At 48.0% G+C, this 17,191-nt stretch overlaps 1 protein-coding gene across 1 annotated transcript in view; it reads right to left on the bottom strand.

Annotated features, from left to right (window-relative positions):
* The window catches only part of LOC119967761 (collagen alpha-1(XIX) chain-like), a 252,900-nt gene that overhangs the window by 98,800 nt on the left and 136,909 nt on the right, over positions 1-17,191 (bottom strand). Inside the window, exons 15-20 of the mRNA XM_038800683.1 lie at positions 8,935-8,979; positions 8,776-8,829; positions 5,436-5,489; positions 3,827-3,880; positions 1,545-1,625; positions 1,374-1,418 (exon numbers count right to left, since the gene is read on the bottom strand). Coding sequence (XP_038656611.1) covers positions 1,374-1,418; positions 1,545-1,625; positions 3,827-3,880; positions 5,436-5,489; positions 8,776-8,829; positions 8,935-8,979 — 333 coding nt within the window. The remainder of the gene's footprint in view (positions 1-1,373; positions 1,419-1,544; positions 1,626-3,826; positions 3,881-5,435; positions 5,490-8,775; positions 8,830-8,934; positions 8,980-17,191) is intronic.

Below are 17,191 nucleotides of genomic sequence, written 5' to 3' on the forward strand. Positions count from 1 at the left end.
TTAATATTTTACTTTTATTCCAATGACTGTCTATCTCTATCTCATGAAATACGATGACTTGTTTTATTTTAATTTTGATCATAATCACAATTTGGCACCTGTAGCCATAATGATTTTCAAATTAACCTATTTCCTATCAAGCTATTCATTGCAGATGTGCACACGAAAAATAATAGCCACATCAGCTCCTCAATAACTAAATATGCTGGGCAGAATCTGTTTCAATTGTCTCTCAGGGGATTCACTCTTCCTCAGATAATAGGTGAAGTTGAGTCGAAGAGGGGGCAAGTATATAATTGGTGGAAGGATGAGGATGCAGCAGCCAAAAGGCCTATTTTCTTATTCCACCTTTAACGGTCTAATGATTTTTATTATTCTGTTTTTTCTCAAATCATACTTTTTCTCCCTGATGTTTTGATTCACCTCTCGCTATTTCCTTGGGCTACATAGATTCCTTCAGCTGTGAGCATGTACTAGGATGATGGCACAGTGGTTAGCACTGCTGCCTCACAGATCTAGGGACCCGGGTTCGATTCCGACCTTGGCTGACTGTGTGGAGTTTGCACTTTCTCCCCGTGTCTGTGTAGGATTCCTCCGGGTGCTCCGGCTTTCTCCCAAAGATAGGGCAGCACGGTAGCGTTGTGGTTAGCACAATTGCTTCACAGCTCCAGTGTCCCAGGTTCGATTCCCGCCTTGGGTCACTGCCTGTGTGGAGTCTGCACATTCTCCCCGTGTGTGCGTGGGTTTCCTCCGGGTGCTCCGGTTTCCTCCCACAGTCCAAGGATGTGCAGATTAGGTGGATTGGCCGTGATAAATTGCTCTTAGCGTACAAAATTGCCCTTAGTGCTGGCAGGGTTATTGGGTTATGGGGATAGGGTGGAGGTGTGGGCTTGGGTAGGGTGCTCTTTCCAGGAGCCGGTGCAGACTCGATGGGCCGAATGGTGTTCTTCTGCACTGTAAATTCTATGTTCAGGTTAGGTGGATTGGCCATGCTAAATTGTCCCTTAGTGTGTCCAAGGATGTTCAGGTTAGGTTACCGGATTAGGGCAGGCTGGGGGTGGAGTGGACCTGGGTAGAGTGCTCTTTTGGAGATTCAATGCAGACCTGATGGGCCGAATGGCCTCCTTCTGCATGGTAGGGATTCTATGAACATACTCCTTTGAACCTAAACGTCCATTACCTCTCCTATTATTTACACTTCCTTCCTCTCGGATAATTCCATTGGTCAGTATCTTTCAGAGATGTGGCTTGTTACAACAGATCTGAGGTGGAATGTATTAAAATCACTGGCGGTTCTCTAGAACTACTCACTGAACCTTTGCATTACCACAGTTTGACTCTACAATTTTTATTGACAAGCCTGTTCACTATACCTTAGGTCCCCGCGATCCTCGTGCTCCAGGTCGACCCACCGGCCCCTAATTGTAATAAGAAGCCAACAATTAAACAAAAAAAGAAGATGGAACATAATTTATTGATCAGAATTCATAAGTTTCAAATTATTTATTTTTCTAAAACAAAAAAAATACCAAAATGACACGGACCTCTTTTCCTTGTAATCCTATCCCTGGAAGTCCGGGGTGACCTTTCTGACCGGGTGGTCCTCGAGCACCCCCAGTATCTCCCTGTAAGCCAGAGGAACTCGCATTGATTAACACAAAACAAACCTCCGCGCTTAAACCGACAGAGCTTCAAATTCATCAGGAAAAGAGACAGGGGGTTGGAAAAAAAAAACAGCAAGAGGAAAAAAAAGAGTGGATCAGACCCTGACAATGGCTCTGAAAACTGCGGGAGGTGTACTGGACTGAATGATGGCCACTTGCCTTTACAGCAGCAAATAATCACAAGGGAGGGTTTTCACCTTGAGCCCAGAGAAAGAATGCTAACTAACCATACCATCGGAAAGAAAGAGCTAACATTGATGTAGATCCTCAAGCCAAAAGTGCTTCACATTCAAAGGATTTTGTCAATGCCTTTTGCCATGCAACGAGACTCAGCTGCCATTAAATGTACAGCAAGATCCCAAAATTGCAGCAAACGCGATAAATCACCATTTGTTTTTGGAGGTATTGAAATTTTTCCAAAAACAGTGCAGTGGGTGATCGTTTATGTCCACCCGATCAGGCTTCAATATAATGGACATAATTTAAACGAAGGCCAGGGTTTGCTGTCCTGCCCGCCCAGAAGAGTGTTTGGGGAACGCATCCCCGAGGAAAGTTTAAATGGCGGGAGGCGGAGTTTCTGCTTCTCACCCAGGGGGAGGCCCCACCTCAGAGAGATGCTGGCCAATCAGATTGGCCGACAGCTTCAAAGTCGCAACAGCACCACCAAGAGAGATGGCCACTGTTGGAGCTACAAGCGGTCCCACGAGTCAGCCTGGGAGCCAGGACAACTGTTATTGGTGGGACGGGGTGGGTGTGTGTGTGTGTGTGTGTGGGGGGGGGGGGGAGGGGGGGGGGGAGGGGGGGGGGTTATGAGGGTTATCAGGGTTTGGGAGTGGGGAAGAGGGGAAGGAATGGACTCAAGAATGGGGCAGAGCGCAGACCTCAAAAACATGGGCAAGGCTCCCCATTTGGAAAATGGGGCCTTTTTTGGATTGGATTTTGTTTATTGTCACGTGTACCGAGGTACAGTGAAAAATATTTTTCTGCGAGCAGCTCCACAGATCATTAAGTACATGGGAAGCAAAGGAAATAAAATAAAACACATAATAGGGCAACACAAGGTGCACAATGTAACTACATAAACACTGGCATCGGGTGATGCATACATGGGTGTAGTGTTAAGGAGGTCAGTCCATAAGAGGGTCGTTTAGGAGTCTAGTAATAGTGAGGAAGAAACTGTTTTTGAGTCTGATTGTGCGTGTTCACAGACTTTTGTATCTCTTGCCCAATGGAAGAAGTTGGAAGAGTGAGTAAGCCGGGTGGGAGGAGTCTTTGATTATGCTGCCTGCTTTCCCCAGGCAGCGGGAGGTAAATCACAGAATTTACAGAGCAGAAGGCGGCCATTCGGCCCATCGAGTCTGCACCGGCTCTTGGAAAGAGCACCCTACCAAGGTCAACACCTCCACCCTATCCCCATAACCCAGTAACCACACCCAATACTAAGGGCAATTTTGGACACTAAGGGCAATTTAGCATGGCCAATCCACCTAACCTGCACATCTTTGGACTGTGGGAGGAAACCGGAGCACCCGGAGGAAACCCACGTACACACGGGGAGGATGTGCAGACTCCGCACAGACAGTGACCCAAGCCGGAATCGAACCTGGGACCATGGAGCTGTGAAGCAATTGTGCTATCCACAATGCTACCGTGCTGCCCTCAATGCACAATGCTCCGTGCTGGAGTCAATGGATGGGAGGCAGGTTCGCGTGATGGACTGGGCTGTGTTCACGACTGTCTGAAGTTTTATTGCGGTCTTGGGCTGCACGGTTGCCATACCAGGCTGTGATGCAGCCCGCTAGGATGCTTTCTATGGCGCATCTGTAAAAGTTGGTATGAGTTAATGTGGACATGCTGAATTTCCTTAGTTTCCTGAGGAAGTATAGGTGCTGCTGTGCTTTCTTGGGGGTAGCGTTGAAGTGGGTGGACCAGGACAGATTTTTGAAGATGTGCACCCCTATGATGTATGATGGCCTGTGATGGAGACTCCTCCCATTACCTGCCCAATTTCCAAGCAGAGTAACTTGCTGTACATCAGATTTCCCCACCGTCCCGGACCTCCTCCTACTGGTCTCCAGTTTGAAGTTGGACCGGACGTGACCCTTAAGTATTCATTAATTAGTCGTTTAGAAATGTAATTATGGAATGAAGTAAGATAAAACCTTGACACCCTTTTCACCCTGTCTTCCTGGGTTGCCAGATTCACCTGTCAATCCCTGAGAAACGAGAGATGAGAGAGAGAAAAAAAATCACAAATTATTATTTGATCGCAATCAGAAAGTGACAAAATGCAACAATAATAAGAGACATCTGTTAAGCTCTGGCAAACTTCACTGGAGCAGCGCTGTCATGATAAATTACAAGGTAAAGTCATTCGAATACCAGGTACAGTGAGGCTGAATGTTTCACAGAGAGTGGACCAATATATTTTTTAAGAATTGCTTTCTTCAGAACAGGTTAACTCTCAGAAAACTCCCAAATAATTGGCTCGTGGCAGCCACTTGAAAGAAAAAACCCGTGTGTTTAAATCCAGACTCGTTTTAATTTGAAGGGACAGAAATTTGAGCGTACATTCCTGCACATTCAATACACAGACCAAACACTCGGGAGCACTAAAAGTTTAAAAAAAAATTATCCAAATTAAAACTGGAAGAAGAGGTTTATTTATTGATTGGGTGACGAAGAACTAAGTGTTCTATATTTTAGATCTTGGTGCTTCGAACAGGTTCTTAAGTAATAAGATGCTACCGTGCAGGATATTCACTGAGGTTCTCCTGATCGCCTCCCCAGCACCTCCTCCCCGTCATCTGCCCCCACCCCCACCCCCAACTACTGTGACAGCTCTTTTTCCAGGACGTTTTTGCCAACATTCTGTCAAAGCTATTGACAGGAGATCATGAAAACAGCTCAGAAATTTGACGCATTTGTATAAACAGTGTTTTGCCGTCTCTCGTATCCCTGATTTTAATCGCTCCAACATTGGTAGCTATGCCTGGACTCAAGTTCCAGAATTCCCTCCCGAAACGTGTCTGCCTTTGCCCCATCCCCCCACCCCCGCCTTTAAGACACCCCTTACCTCTCTAGCTAAGTGTTCGGGTCACCTGTCCAAATACTTCTCTGTGTTTCGGTGTCAAATGTTGTTTGAAAATCAAGAGTAGCCTTCAGATGTCTTACTGAGGCTGAGGCGTCGGTCGTATGGCTGAGATGAGAAGTAATATATTGGGTGCAAACTACCCTAATGGGGACAGACTCCCGTAATGTGCACCATTGGCCGGGTGTTTTCCAGCACCCATCGCCGGAACTCCTCAGTGCAGGGAGTGAAAATGGCGTCCCGATCTCACGAGACCCCAACGTGACTCCCGCACCCCCCCCCCCCCCTCCCCCCCCTCCCCGCAACACACCACTGGCCTGATTCCTGCTGCGTGAAAAATGCCAGCTTGGTACATTGGAAGTGCCAGCCTGGCACCCGGGAAGTGCTCCTGCCAGCTGGCAGTGCCACTTGGCACCTTGGCATTGCCAGGCTGACACTAGGTGGCAGTGCCAGGCTGGGTTCCGTCTTAACGCCCTTTGTGAAAACCAGTAGTGAACGGCGCTTGCCGGAGGATTATAGGAGAGGGGGTTCAATCTCACGCCTTGGTATAAGATCATTGGAACGCATATTAGAATGAGACTAGCTGTCTCACTCTAATATGCAGATTTACCAGAAAGCACAGAAGCAACAATTCGTCCACATGTTCAAAATAGATTTTAAAATGTCCAGATCATGCTTACTAGTTCTCCTTTTAACCCTTTGGGACCCACTGGACCTGGTAATCCTGGACGACCCTGCAAAAGAGATAATATTTAGGCACACAATACCTTGCTGAAGGAAGAGACCCTGTGAAGTATCAAAGCTTTGTCATTAGAGTGCAGCCATCCAACTTCAGGCCTACCATCTGCTAATCTGCCTGCAGGTTTAGATCTATAACATACACACTGGCTTAACATTATGCAAGAATCACAGATGCTGGCTTTAAATTTTCACATTCCAAGAGATCGAGCAAACCCCAGTGTTCTTTGCCATTGAGATACAGCCGTGAATCTTATGTCAGGATAGATTCTACCCAGCCAAAGCATCCAATAACCTGTGGATTAGTAAGGTTCCTGTCGGAATTCATGTTGTGTTCCTCATTAGTCTGCACCTTGGATATTGTGAGCAGTCACTGAGACTCAAGCACGGGTTCCAGCCTCGGAAGTAAGGCATAGAACACTCAGAAGGCCCCAAAGGACGGAATTGTCAAACGTGAGCTACTCAGCCTCGAGATGTTGGGTGGAATTTAACAGAAAAATTTCTAAGTTCATTTGTGGTGGGTTTTGGAGGGGGTTTCCCGTCCATTCTGATGGTGAGTTCCCCACCGCTATCAAACGGCTCTTTGGGCGGGATTCTCAAGCCGCACCCGTGGTCAAAGGTTCTTTACATAGTCCGCGACCCGCCAGTGGCGATCTTGCAGGGGGCGGGGCAGAAGAATCCAGCCCTTGGTCACTTCACCTGTGAGCAAAGATGGCTACTCACCTCCTCGGCTCCCCACAGTTGCCCTTCTGCCAGGTTCACGTTTTTCAAAAGGAATACTAATCGGTGCCAGCGTGACCACCTGCTGGGGAGGCCACTGAATGACGGGAGGCCGTTGGATATGGGGTCACTCTCGTTAATTGTGTGGAAATTGGGTTTAAGTGGTGATAATTGGTTTCTCACCACGCTTTGGCGGGATCCCGATTTTGCCTATGGGAGCCGGCCGGTTGCATCGCAAACTGTTTGGCGCCTGGCGTGGTTCTCGTTTTTGGCCTCTCCCACTATTCACTGGCCTCGTTTTGCGAGAATGGAACGAGGCCGGAGTATCGCGCCCCAAAGCTCTGGAATAGTTGAACACAAAGGAGACCCTGGGGCTGGATTCTCCGGTCCCCCGGCCGCGTGTTCCTTGGCGGAGAGTCGTTCACTAGCGTCAGATTCTCTACTCCCAGCACTTGTCAACAGGATTTTCCATTGAAGCTACTCCATGCTTTGGGAAACCTGCTGGCAGGGGTGTGCTTCCGGCAGGAACAGAGAATCCCAACGACCGGAGAATTGCGGCCTAGTTGCGATCTCACTGAATGGCAGAACGGGCTCCAGGGAATAGTCTCCTCCTGTTCCTGTAGAGGGGGACTTTGGTATTTTCTTTCCTGCGACTGCATGAGAGTGAAAGCTGACCACGTTTTTTTCTTTCTGCAGCTGTCTTATGATCATTTCCGTGTTGGCTTTAGTGAGATTATATTACCGCAGAATGAATCAGAAATGCTCTCTCGGTCTCCTCCATGAGCAGAATTGCTGGGTACTTCACCGGTTACAAAGTAACCAAACTCCACTCAACACTGACACGCCCGGAGATGGCTTCATCTGCTTCAGATGTCTGCAGGGCAGCCACTGGACCCATCGATCCCAAAAAATAAGCTTATCCACAGCACAGGAACAGGATCGAGAGGGAACTCCTCGCCCAGAAACTGGTGAGGATTCGGAACTCACTCCCACAAGGAGTAAGTGAGGTGAATAGAGTAGATAGATACCTTTAAGGCGAAGCTGAAGAAACACGAGGGGAGAAAGGAATAGAAGGATATATTGATGGGGTGAGTTCATGTAGGATGTAAGGAGGTTAATGTGGAGCCTAAAACTGGTATGGGGAAGTTGGGCCAAATGGCCTGAGGCTCTCCAGTGCCTTGGGAATTGTTTTCATCAAGTCAAATGCATCAGGTTCGTGATTTGACAGACTGAAGCCAATCACTTCGATCACATTTTGTTTTGTCGATTGTACAAAGCTGGGGCGGGATTCTCCAACCCCCGGGGGGGGTCGGAGAATTTCCCGGGGCCGGCGTCAATCCCGCCCGTCCCGAATTCTCCACCCCCCGTGTTTCGGCAGGGGCGGGAATCTCGGCGGGCCCCCCACGGCAATTCTCCGGCCCGTGATAGACCGAAGTCCCGCCACTGACAGGCCTCTCCCACTGGCCTGGTTTAAACCACCTACCTGACTGGCGGGATTGTCGGTGCGGGCAGGCTCCGGGGTCCGGGGGGGGGGAGGGACGCGGGGCGATCTGACCCCAGGGGCTGCCCCCACGGTGGCCTGGCTCGCGATCGGGGCCCACTGATCGGCGGGCGGGCCTGTGCCGTGGGGGCACTTTTCCTTCCGCCTTCGCCATGGTCTTCACCATGGCGGAGGCGGAAGAGACCCCCTCCCCTGCGTATACGCCGGTATGACGTCAGCAGCCGCTGACGCTCCGGCGCATGCGCGGACTTATGCCAGCCGGCGAAGTCCTTTCGGCCCCGGCTGGCGTGGCGCCAAAGGCCGTTCACGCCAGCCGGTGGAGTGGAAACCACTCCGGCGCAGGCCTAGCCCCTCAATGTGAGGGCTTGGCCCCTAAAGGTGCATCCCGACGCCGGAGTTGTTCACGCCGCTCCGACACGCCGGGACTCCCCGCCCCGCCAGGTAGGGGAGAATCCCGGCCCCGATCTGTGACTTTCTACCAAAAATTTATATTCACATTAATAATAATCTTCATTAGTGTCACAATTGGGCTTATATTAACACTGCAATGAAGTTACTGTGAAAATCTCCTAGTTGCCACATTCCGGCACCTGTTCGGGTACACAGAGGGAGAATTCAAGAATGTCCAAATTACCTAACAGCACGTCTTTCGGGACTGTGGGAGGAAACCGGAGGAAACCCACGCAGACACGGGGAGAACATGCAGACTCCGCACAGACAATGACCCAAGCTCGGAATCGAGCCCGGTTCCCTGGTGCTTTGAATCAACAGTGCTAACCACTGTGCTACCATGCCGCCTGTGTTGCAATGCTAGGAACGCAATGGTGTTCTTGTTGGGAAAATGTCGGCAGGGATCGTCAACACATTGCTGCATCCAATTGCAACGTAACAAACACACATAATGGTGGAGATTTTCCGGCTCCCACACCGGTGAGCATCGCCGCGGGTGAGATGGGAACACTTGGGAGGGCCCCGGGATGTGCCCGCTGCTGGCGGAGTCGGAAAATCCCAGCCAATCTCAAGCTGATAAACAGGCAGAAAAAAAGTTTTGATATAAATACCTCTAAGCCTGGTCTTCCACTAAGTCCTGGAAGCCCCATCTCTCCCATTTCACCCTTGGAAAAGTGATTAAATTACAATCATCATTATCTAATCATGGTAAATTAGTAAGCTTTAAAATAAGCAAGACTAACAAAAATAGTTTCACAGTTCCAGTCTACCTTTAGCCCAGGGTGTCCTTGAAGTCCTTTGTCTCCTTTAGGCCCCTATAAGGAAATAAGGACAGATGGATGAGTACGAGATGCACCCATTTAAACGTCCAGTACCAAGTCATACCTGAATTAGCTGTCTTGCAGTATTTTCTCTTCATATTTCAGATTTCCAGCATCTCCGGCATTTTCATAGAATCAGAGAATCCCTACAGTGCAGAAGGAGGCCATTCGGCCCATTGTGTCTGCACTGACCCTCTGAAAGAGCACCCAAACTCACTGCCCCGCCCTATTCCATTAACCCCTTAATCTAACCTACACGCATTTGTGGACACTAAGGGGCAATCAATCCACCTGCACAAATTTAAACTGTGGGAGGAAACCAGAGCACCCGGAGGAAACCCACACAAGACACGGGGAGAATGTACAAACTCCACACAGGCAGTGACCCAAGGCCTGAATTGAAGCGGGGTCCCTAGCGCTATGAGGCAACACTGCCTCACTGTGCCACCATGACACCTCATTTTGCTTTTGTTTTACTCACTTCTCTTCCTGGATTGCTCACCTTGAAGAAACTTCCACTTTTCTCTGCAATGGGAATTCTTGTTTGCCTCTTTATCTGATTCAGCCGAACTCCCAGCGCGACATCAGCCATCTCATTCTTTACTCCGTCACTCACTCTGGACGCAACACTCAGTTCTCTTGGCTCTAACCTTGGCGTCGTCATTCTGATGGAAGGTCAACAAGCTGAAATATCAACCCTGTTTCTCTCTCCACAGCTGCCTGCCTGATTCCACTGAGGTCTTTGTCTGACCCTCAAAGGTTAGTGTGCATCGCAGACCTTCCTTTGGGACAACGCAGAGGTTATTTAGGTACTGAGGGCGGCATGGCGGTACAATGGTTAGCCCTGCTGCCTCACAGCACCAAGGATTCGGGTTCAATTCCAGCATTGGGTGACTGTGTGGAGTTTGCACTTTCTCCCCCCCCCCCCGTCTGCGTGGGTTGACTACTTTCCTTCTGATTTTCCTCCCCCACAACCCATCATCTCCCCACAAGCCCACTGAGAAACATTTGGCACCCATTGGCAGCGTAGCACAGCAACCGGGCCAAAATTGCAATGTCAATGATCCGGGCAATTCAACTCGTCTCTCCACAAAAGGGTACAGAGAAGATTCACCAGGATGTTGCCCGGGCTGGAGCATTTCAGCTATCAAGAGACTGGATAGACCGGGGTTGTTCTTCTTCCAGAGAAGGCTGAGAGGGAACCTGATTGAGGTGTACAAAAGTACAAGAGACATAAACAGGGTGAATACGAAGAAACCTTTCTACTTTTCCTCTCATGAGAGGGGTCAATGACCACGGGGCATGGGTTTAAGGTCAGGGGCAGGAGATTTAGAGGGGCTCTGAGGGGAACCTTTTCACCCAGAGGGTGGTGGGAATCTTGAGCTCAGCCTGAAAGGATGGTCGCGGCGGGAATCCTCACAACATTTAAGAAGCCTTTAGATGAGCATTTGAAACACCATAACATACAAGGCTATGGACCAGGTGCTGGAAAATGGGTTGAGAGTAGATTGGTTTTTGATGGCCAGGCAGATCCGATGGGCTGAATGGCCCCTTTCTGTGCTGTAAAACTCTATGACTGATGTGAGATCATGTAGTGGTGCTCGTGCGATGTGTTGCACTACAACATAATTATTCTGCAGCAGAATTCTCTGTTCCCGAGGTGAAGTGTTGTTGCCGGTGTAGGATCTGTGGGCTTCTACGCCAGCAAAACAGGCACCTGGAACCATTTAGCGAGCGTTGAGCGTTTAGCGAGCACCACCGCCACATGGAACACAATTGATTCCAATGAGGAATGGTGTGGGATTCGCACTTCACTCTCCACACACACTCATCCTGTGGTGATCGTAGATTGACCAGATACAAAAACAACAGAGCAAACACGAGCGGGAGAGCTATAAATACACTGGGACAGGATGTACAATTTTCTTTAACGATGTTCAGAAAATATGTTAAGAGAAAAAGGGGGATGTGGTGATCACAAGTTAACCAGATGCAACACAACTGAGCGACCACTAGAGGGAGCACGGGAGAGCCATATAAATAGATCAGGACAGGAAGTGAGGACACTCTTCACAGCAGGGGAGCTGGTAAGCAGGACACACAGCAAGCAAAGCTGGTAGTTAGCACTGGAAGGTAGTTCTAGGTCGAGCTCTGGAAACTGAACGAACCCACAATAAAGCATCTTCTCCACACTTGAGACTGCGAGCTTTATTAAGACACGAGGAACAACACATGGTACCAGCAGTGATTTCAGGACGCTTACGACAGGACAACTCAGCTGCAGATACAGAAAGCACAAAATGGCATGGAAATCTCCTACTGGACATTTGACTGGGGAAGACATCGCTAATTCGAGGATGTGGCATGGATACCCACCTCAGCTGGACACGACTGGTAATGTAAGAAATGTCTGGAAAAGGTTTAAACAAATGTTCGATTTTTATCTCATAGCTAATGATGTTGCAGAAGCCTCAGACAAAATTAAAATAGCAATTCTCATCGAAGGGCCTGTCAATAGGAAAGTGTATAATGGATTTAAACACTCAAAAGGTGAAGACAGGAACAGCTTACAAACGTTACTAAACAAATTTGAAGAGTACTGTGAGAAATTTGAACAGCAAGGCATGCTCACAGTCCAACCTGCACAGAGACCGAGTGATGCAAGACTTAAAAAATCACAAAAAGATCAGGAAATCGCGAATGCACAGTACAGATCAAAAAGAAGAAATAACATGAATTTTTCACAAAGCCAAAACGCTGAAATCCAGTCCAGATCGGAAAGAAAAGGTAACTTACAACTTTTAGAAAGAAAAAACGCTGAAATCCGCGATAAAATGGCGTCGGAGCACATTTTGCAGTCTCTGGTAAGCAAAGAACTACAAATCGCGTCTGCGCATGCGCCGGAACCGTAAGTTGCGCATGCGCCGGAACCGGAAGTCGCGCATGCGCAGTTTACAAAAGATCGCGTCGCGGAACGTTATGCGCATGCGCAAGCCGCGCATGCGCAGTCAAAAAAAGTCTTCGTCGCGGACCGTCATGCGCATGCGCAAGCCGCGCATGCGCAATGGACACCGAACCGCACAAGGAAAGAAAGCCGATTTGCGCATGTGCAAGTCGTTCCTACGCGTGACGTCATGACGTCTGAGAATCCTGACCACGCCCACTTAAAAGGGAAATGCCCGAAAATTGAAAACAAAACACTTAAAGTGGTAAAACCAAATTTTCTTGCCTCAGAACACAGAAAAACGCCTGAACTTAAACCAACAGTGAAAAACAACTTGCACAAAACCTTGGAAAAAGCTGCCTTCACCACACACAGTGAAGCGAACAAAAAGAATTCCGAAACAACAAAAGATGATTTGTTTTTCGACGATTACCTCTCAGACCTGACTGGGTCAGTCGGATATGCTTATCACAGCATCAGCGACACGGTCGCAAAGCACAACACGAACCAACTCGTGGTAGATGAATCCAACCAAGATGATTTGGTTTTCAAAGAATACTACTCAGACATGGCTGAGTCAGTCGGATATGCTTATCACAGCATCAGCGACACGGTCGCAAAGTTCAACACGAATCAACTCGTGGTAGAAGAATCCAACCAGGATGATTTGGTTTTCGGAGAATACTACTCAGACACAGCTGAGTCAGTCGGATATGCTTATCACAGCATCAGCGACACGGTCGCAAAGTTCAACACGAATCAACTCGTGGTAGAAGAAGCCAACGAAGATGAAATGGGTTTCAAAGAATACTACTCAGACATGGAGGAGTTATTTGGACATGCTGATCACAGCATCAGCGACACCGTTGCAAAGCTCAACACGACTCTACTCATGGTGGATGAATCCAACACCATGGTGCCATGGCAGCTCGTCGATACATTGGATGACAGCAATACCCAAGACGAAGACGACGCCACACAGAGAGCACAGGAAGACTCCACGGAGCGAGCGATGACAGGCTCCACAGTGCGAGTGATGAAAGACGCCAACAGGGATGCAAGCAAACACTCCCGGGCGGACACCAAGCATGAACAAGACCATGAGGGTAAACCCGCTGTACCTGAGCAACCGCAAGCAGACTATGAAAGTCTACCAAGCTCACAGGAACAAGAAGAAAGAGCGGACTATGAAAGTCCAACACGCTCACAGGAACAAGAAGCAAGAGCAGACTATGAAAGTCCAACACGCTCACAGGAACAAGAAGAAAGAGCGGACTATGAAAGTCCAACACGCTCACAGGAACAAGAAGAAGACAATGCACCTCTGCCCACTGCATGCGAAGACAGTGACAAGGTGATCACACTCAACGTACAGGATCACAGTGAGACTGACAGTTCTCAGCTTATCTGTACCGAAGCACAGAGCGAAAACAGTGACAAGGTGCTCGCACTCGACGTACAGGATCACAGTGAGACTGACAGTTCTCAGCTTGTCTGTACAGAAGCACAGAGTCGGGCCACCCAACAGTCCAGAGAGACGATGCCGAAAGAAAACATGCAGATTTTGACTCCAGAAGAGGAGCACCTGGAGCCCAGAGAGACAACGCCAAAAGAAAACATGCAGATTTTGACTCCAGAAGAGGAGCACCTGGAGTCCACAGAGACAATGCCGAAAGAAACCATGCAGATTCTGACTCCAGAAGAGGAGCACCTGGAGTCCAGAGACATCAAACAAAAAGAAACCATGCAGATTTTGACTCCAGAAGAGGAGCACCTGGAGTCCAGTGAGATAACATCAACAGAAATCATGAAGATTTTAACTCCAGAAGCGGAGCACCAAGAGTCTAGAGAAACCACGTCAACTGAAATCATGCAGATTTGGACTCCAGAAGAGGAGCGCCGAGAGTCCACAGACACCGCGTCAAATGTAATCAAGAAGACTTTGACTCCGGAAGACGAGCACCAAGAAAGCAAAGATGCGGAATCCAATTCTCCACAACTGATTGATGTCACCTGCACCGATGCAACATCAGATCATTCGCACCACTCGCGAGACGGAATGCTCAATGACTCAAATTATCCACTCGGGACACTCATAGAGTATAACAAGAAAAACAAAAGTCAAAAGAAACACAGCAAGAACAAAAACAACATGAAGCGCGACAAGACCAACAACAATAGCAAGAAGCACAGCAGAAACGAGAACGACAACAGCAAGAAGAAAAGCAACATGAAGCGCGACAAGACAAACAACAATAGCAAGAAGCACAGCAGAAACGAGAACGACAACAGCAAGAATAAAAGCAACATGAAGCGCAACAAGACAAACAACAACGTCAGGCACAAAGATAGCGACAACGACAGAGGCAGAAACAACAAGAAGGGCAACAAACACAACAAAGTCAGGAGCAAAGATAGCGACAACAACAAAGACGGAAACGACAAAAACAGCGACAAGTACGGCAACGGAAACAACAAAAACAGGAACGACAGAAACAACAGCAATGAAACAACGACTTGTACACAATGGCACTACTTGGCACATGATGGACGATGCCACAGCACACTGCAAAACGATAACAAGACTACAAACATGTCATGGGATGACAACGAATCGCACAAACTCACGTCTGCTCCAGAACAAGCAAGCACACCAGCATCCAAGGCGGATGAGACAATAAATCAACACCACAAGCACAAAAAAAAAGTCCATGCCAGTCAACATCGGTGATGTGACCATGCAAACACCTCGGGATGACGCATTGGGTACTTAAGATAACAAGGAACACTAACAACATTCACAGCGGACTTGCAATATCAATATCACCACGTCATCAACAACAAAAAGAAAAAAAAAAAAGCTCTGAACAAATTCATCAAGTTTGGACTCATAAATGTGTTTATTAAGTTTGGACATATAAATACATTGGCTTTGTTAACCAAGGCAATAGCATCATCACTTGTATAGATACGCATATCATAAGTTACTGTTTTGTATAATTTTCCTTAATGATGTACAGAAACTATGTAATGAGAAAGAGGGGGATGTGGTGATCGTAGATTGACCAGATACAAAAACAACAGAGCAAACACGAGCGGGAGAGCTATAAATACACTGGGACAGGATGTACAATTTTCTTTAACGATGTTCAGAAAATATGTTAAGAGAAAAAGGGGGATGTGGTGATCACAAGTTAACCAGATGCAACACAACTGAGCGACCACTAGAGGGAGCACGGGAGAGCCATATAAATAGATCAGGACAGGAAGTGAGGACACTCTTCACAGCAGGGGGGCTGGTAAGCAGGACACACAGCAAGCAAAGCTGGTAGTTAGCACTGGAAGGTAGTTCTAGGTCGAGCTCTGGAAACTGAACGAACCCACAATAAAGCATCTTCTCCACACTTGAGACTGCGAGCTTTATTAAGACACGAGGAACAACACACATCCCAGCCAACAAGATGGCACTGGTTGTGCTGGAGTGTGCCCATCCCGCTGATGGGTTGGCTGGGGCCAAGAGGGCACCAGTGGCCTGGGGGAGGGGGAGATGCCCATCTGACCCGCGGCTCTAAGTTCACAGTGGGCAGTCAGCGGCTGCACAGCTGCCTTGCAGGCTGCGGCAATGGTGTTCCCTGACCGTCCACCCAACCTCACAGCCCACCTCCTTGGCCACACCCCCGCTACTCCCCCCCCCCCCCCCCCCCCCCCCCCCGGCTCTGGCATACGACAGCAGCACAACTGTCAGCACACTATGGCATTGTTGGACACTTTCCGTTTCCACCCCCCCCCCCCCCTCCTCCCAAAAAATGCTGAAGGTTAATATTCCTTCCTTTTGGGCTTTGTGATTCGTATTACACATCCCAGGCCTCACTGAGGTGGGGACCACACAGATGATACTCTTTGCACTGTCGGCATTCGTTTCACACAGAAAAATAAAGCCACTCTCGTCAAAATTAGTTCAATATCACCGTTCGGACTTGTAATTAATTTTTGCCGGTGGTAGGGGGGAAGCTGACTCAGGTTGTCACGATGTCCTTTCACCAAGATTATTCTGCACACGTTTCAATTTGTAATGAACGTGAACTGGATTAAAGATGTATATTTGCAGAAAGTGAACTGTTTGCACTCCTCTTCAAACTGCTTCACCTGCCCAGTTATTTAATTCAACCGATCACATCAAAATACGATGGCAAAAGAATGTCTACACGCAGTACAGCAATGGAAACAGCAGCTCATGCCTGACCAGGGGACGTGTTGGACACAGAAGATGTAGCTGCATTCTGGGTATTTACAGCTGAGAAGAGCAATGAATTGGCCAGTTCCCAGCGGTCCACGGGACTAATTCAGAGGCTGTCTGCTCTCAGACAATGGCTAAGTGCAGACAAATTAAGCTGTTAAAAAAAGGCCTGAAGCATTTTGGGTTTTATAAAAACAGTGCATATTTAAAAAGTATAAAATTGCCCAAAAACTTTAGTTCGGCTATAGGCAGAACACGGTCTGCAAATTTAGCAGCCCCATTATGGTAAGGGCAGCAAAGTCATGAATTATAAATTCACCAGGGTGATGGTGAGAGTCTGAGACATTATGCTAAGAGGAGGTTCCTGAGGAAGGGAGACTATTTCTATTGGAGTAGAAAAGACTAAGAAAGAGCAGGTAAGGAACAAAGGAAATAGGAGCAGTTAGCCATTCAGCCTGTCAAGTCGACCCTGACATTAAAGCAGATCATGGCTGATCAATTACTCCATACGCCATTTTCCACACCACCCCCATATCCCTTGACGTCATTAGTATTCAGAAATCTATCGATCTCTGTCTTTAACATGCTCAAATTTTGAGCTTCCAAAGCCTCTCTGGGATAGAGAATGCCAAAGATTCTCCGTCCTCTGAGGAAAATAAATTCCTCATCGCAGTCTTAAATGACTTGCCCTTTATACTGAAAGTGTGTCCCCAGGCTCTAAAGTCACCAGCCAGGGGAAACATCTTATCTGCATCTACCCTGCCGTTTATTTAGTTTTATAGGGATTTCTAAAATTGTGGTGGGTTTTGACAGATTGAATAGGGAATGATCTGGAAGAAAGAGCTGGAAGCAGGAATTGAGGGCATTGTTGCTAAGTTAAGGCTGTACAAGGCTCTGGTCAGACCCCATTTGGAGTATTGTGAGCAGTTTTGGGCTCCGTATCTAAGGAAGGGTGTACTGGCCGTGAAGAGGGTCCAGAGGAGTTTCACAAGAATGATCCCTGGAATGAAGGACTTGTCATACGA

Source organism: Scyliorhinus canicula, chromosome 6 (assembly GCF_902713615.1).
Source record: "Scyliorhinus canicula chromosome 6, sScyCan1.1, whole genome shotgun sequence".
NCBI lineage: Eukaryota > Metazoa > Chordata > Chondrichthyes > Carcharhiniformes > Scyliorhinidae > Scyliorhinus > Scyliorhinus canicula.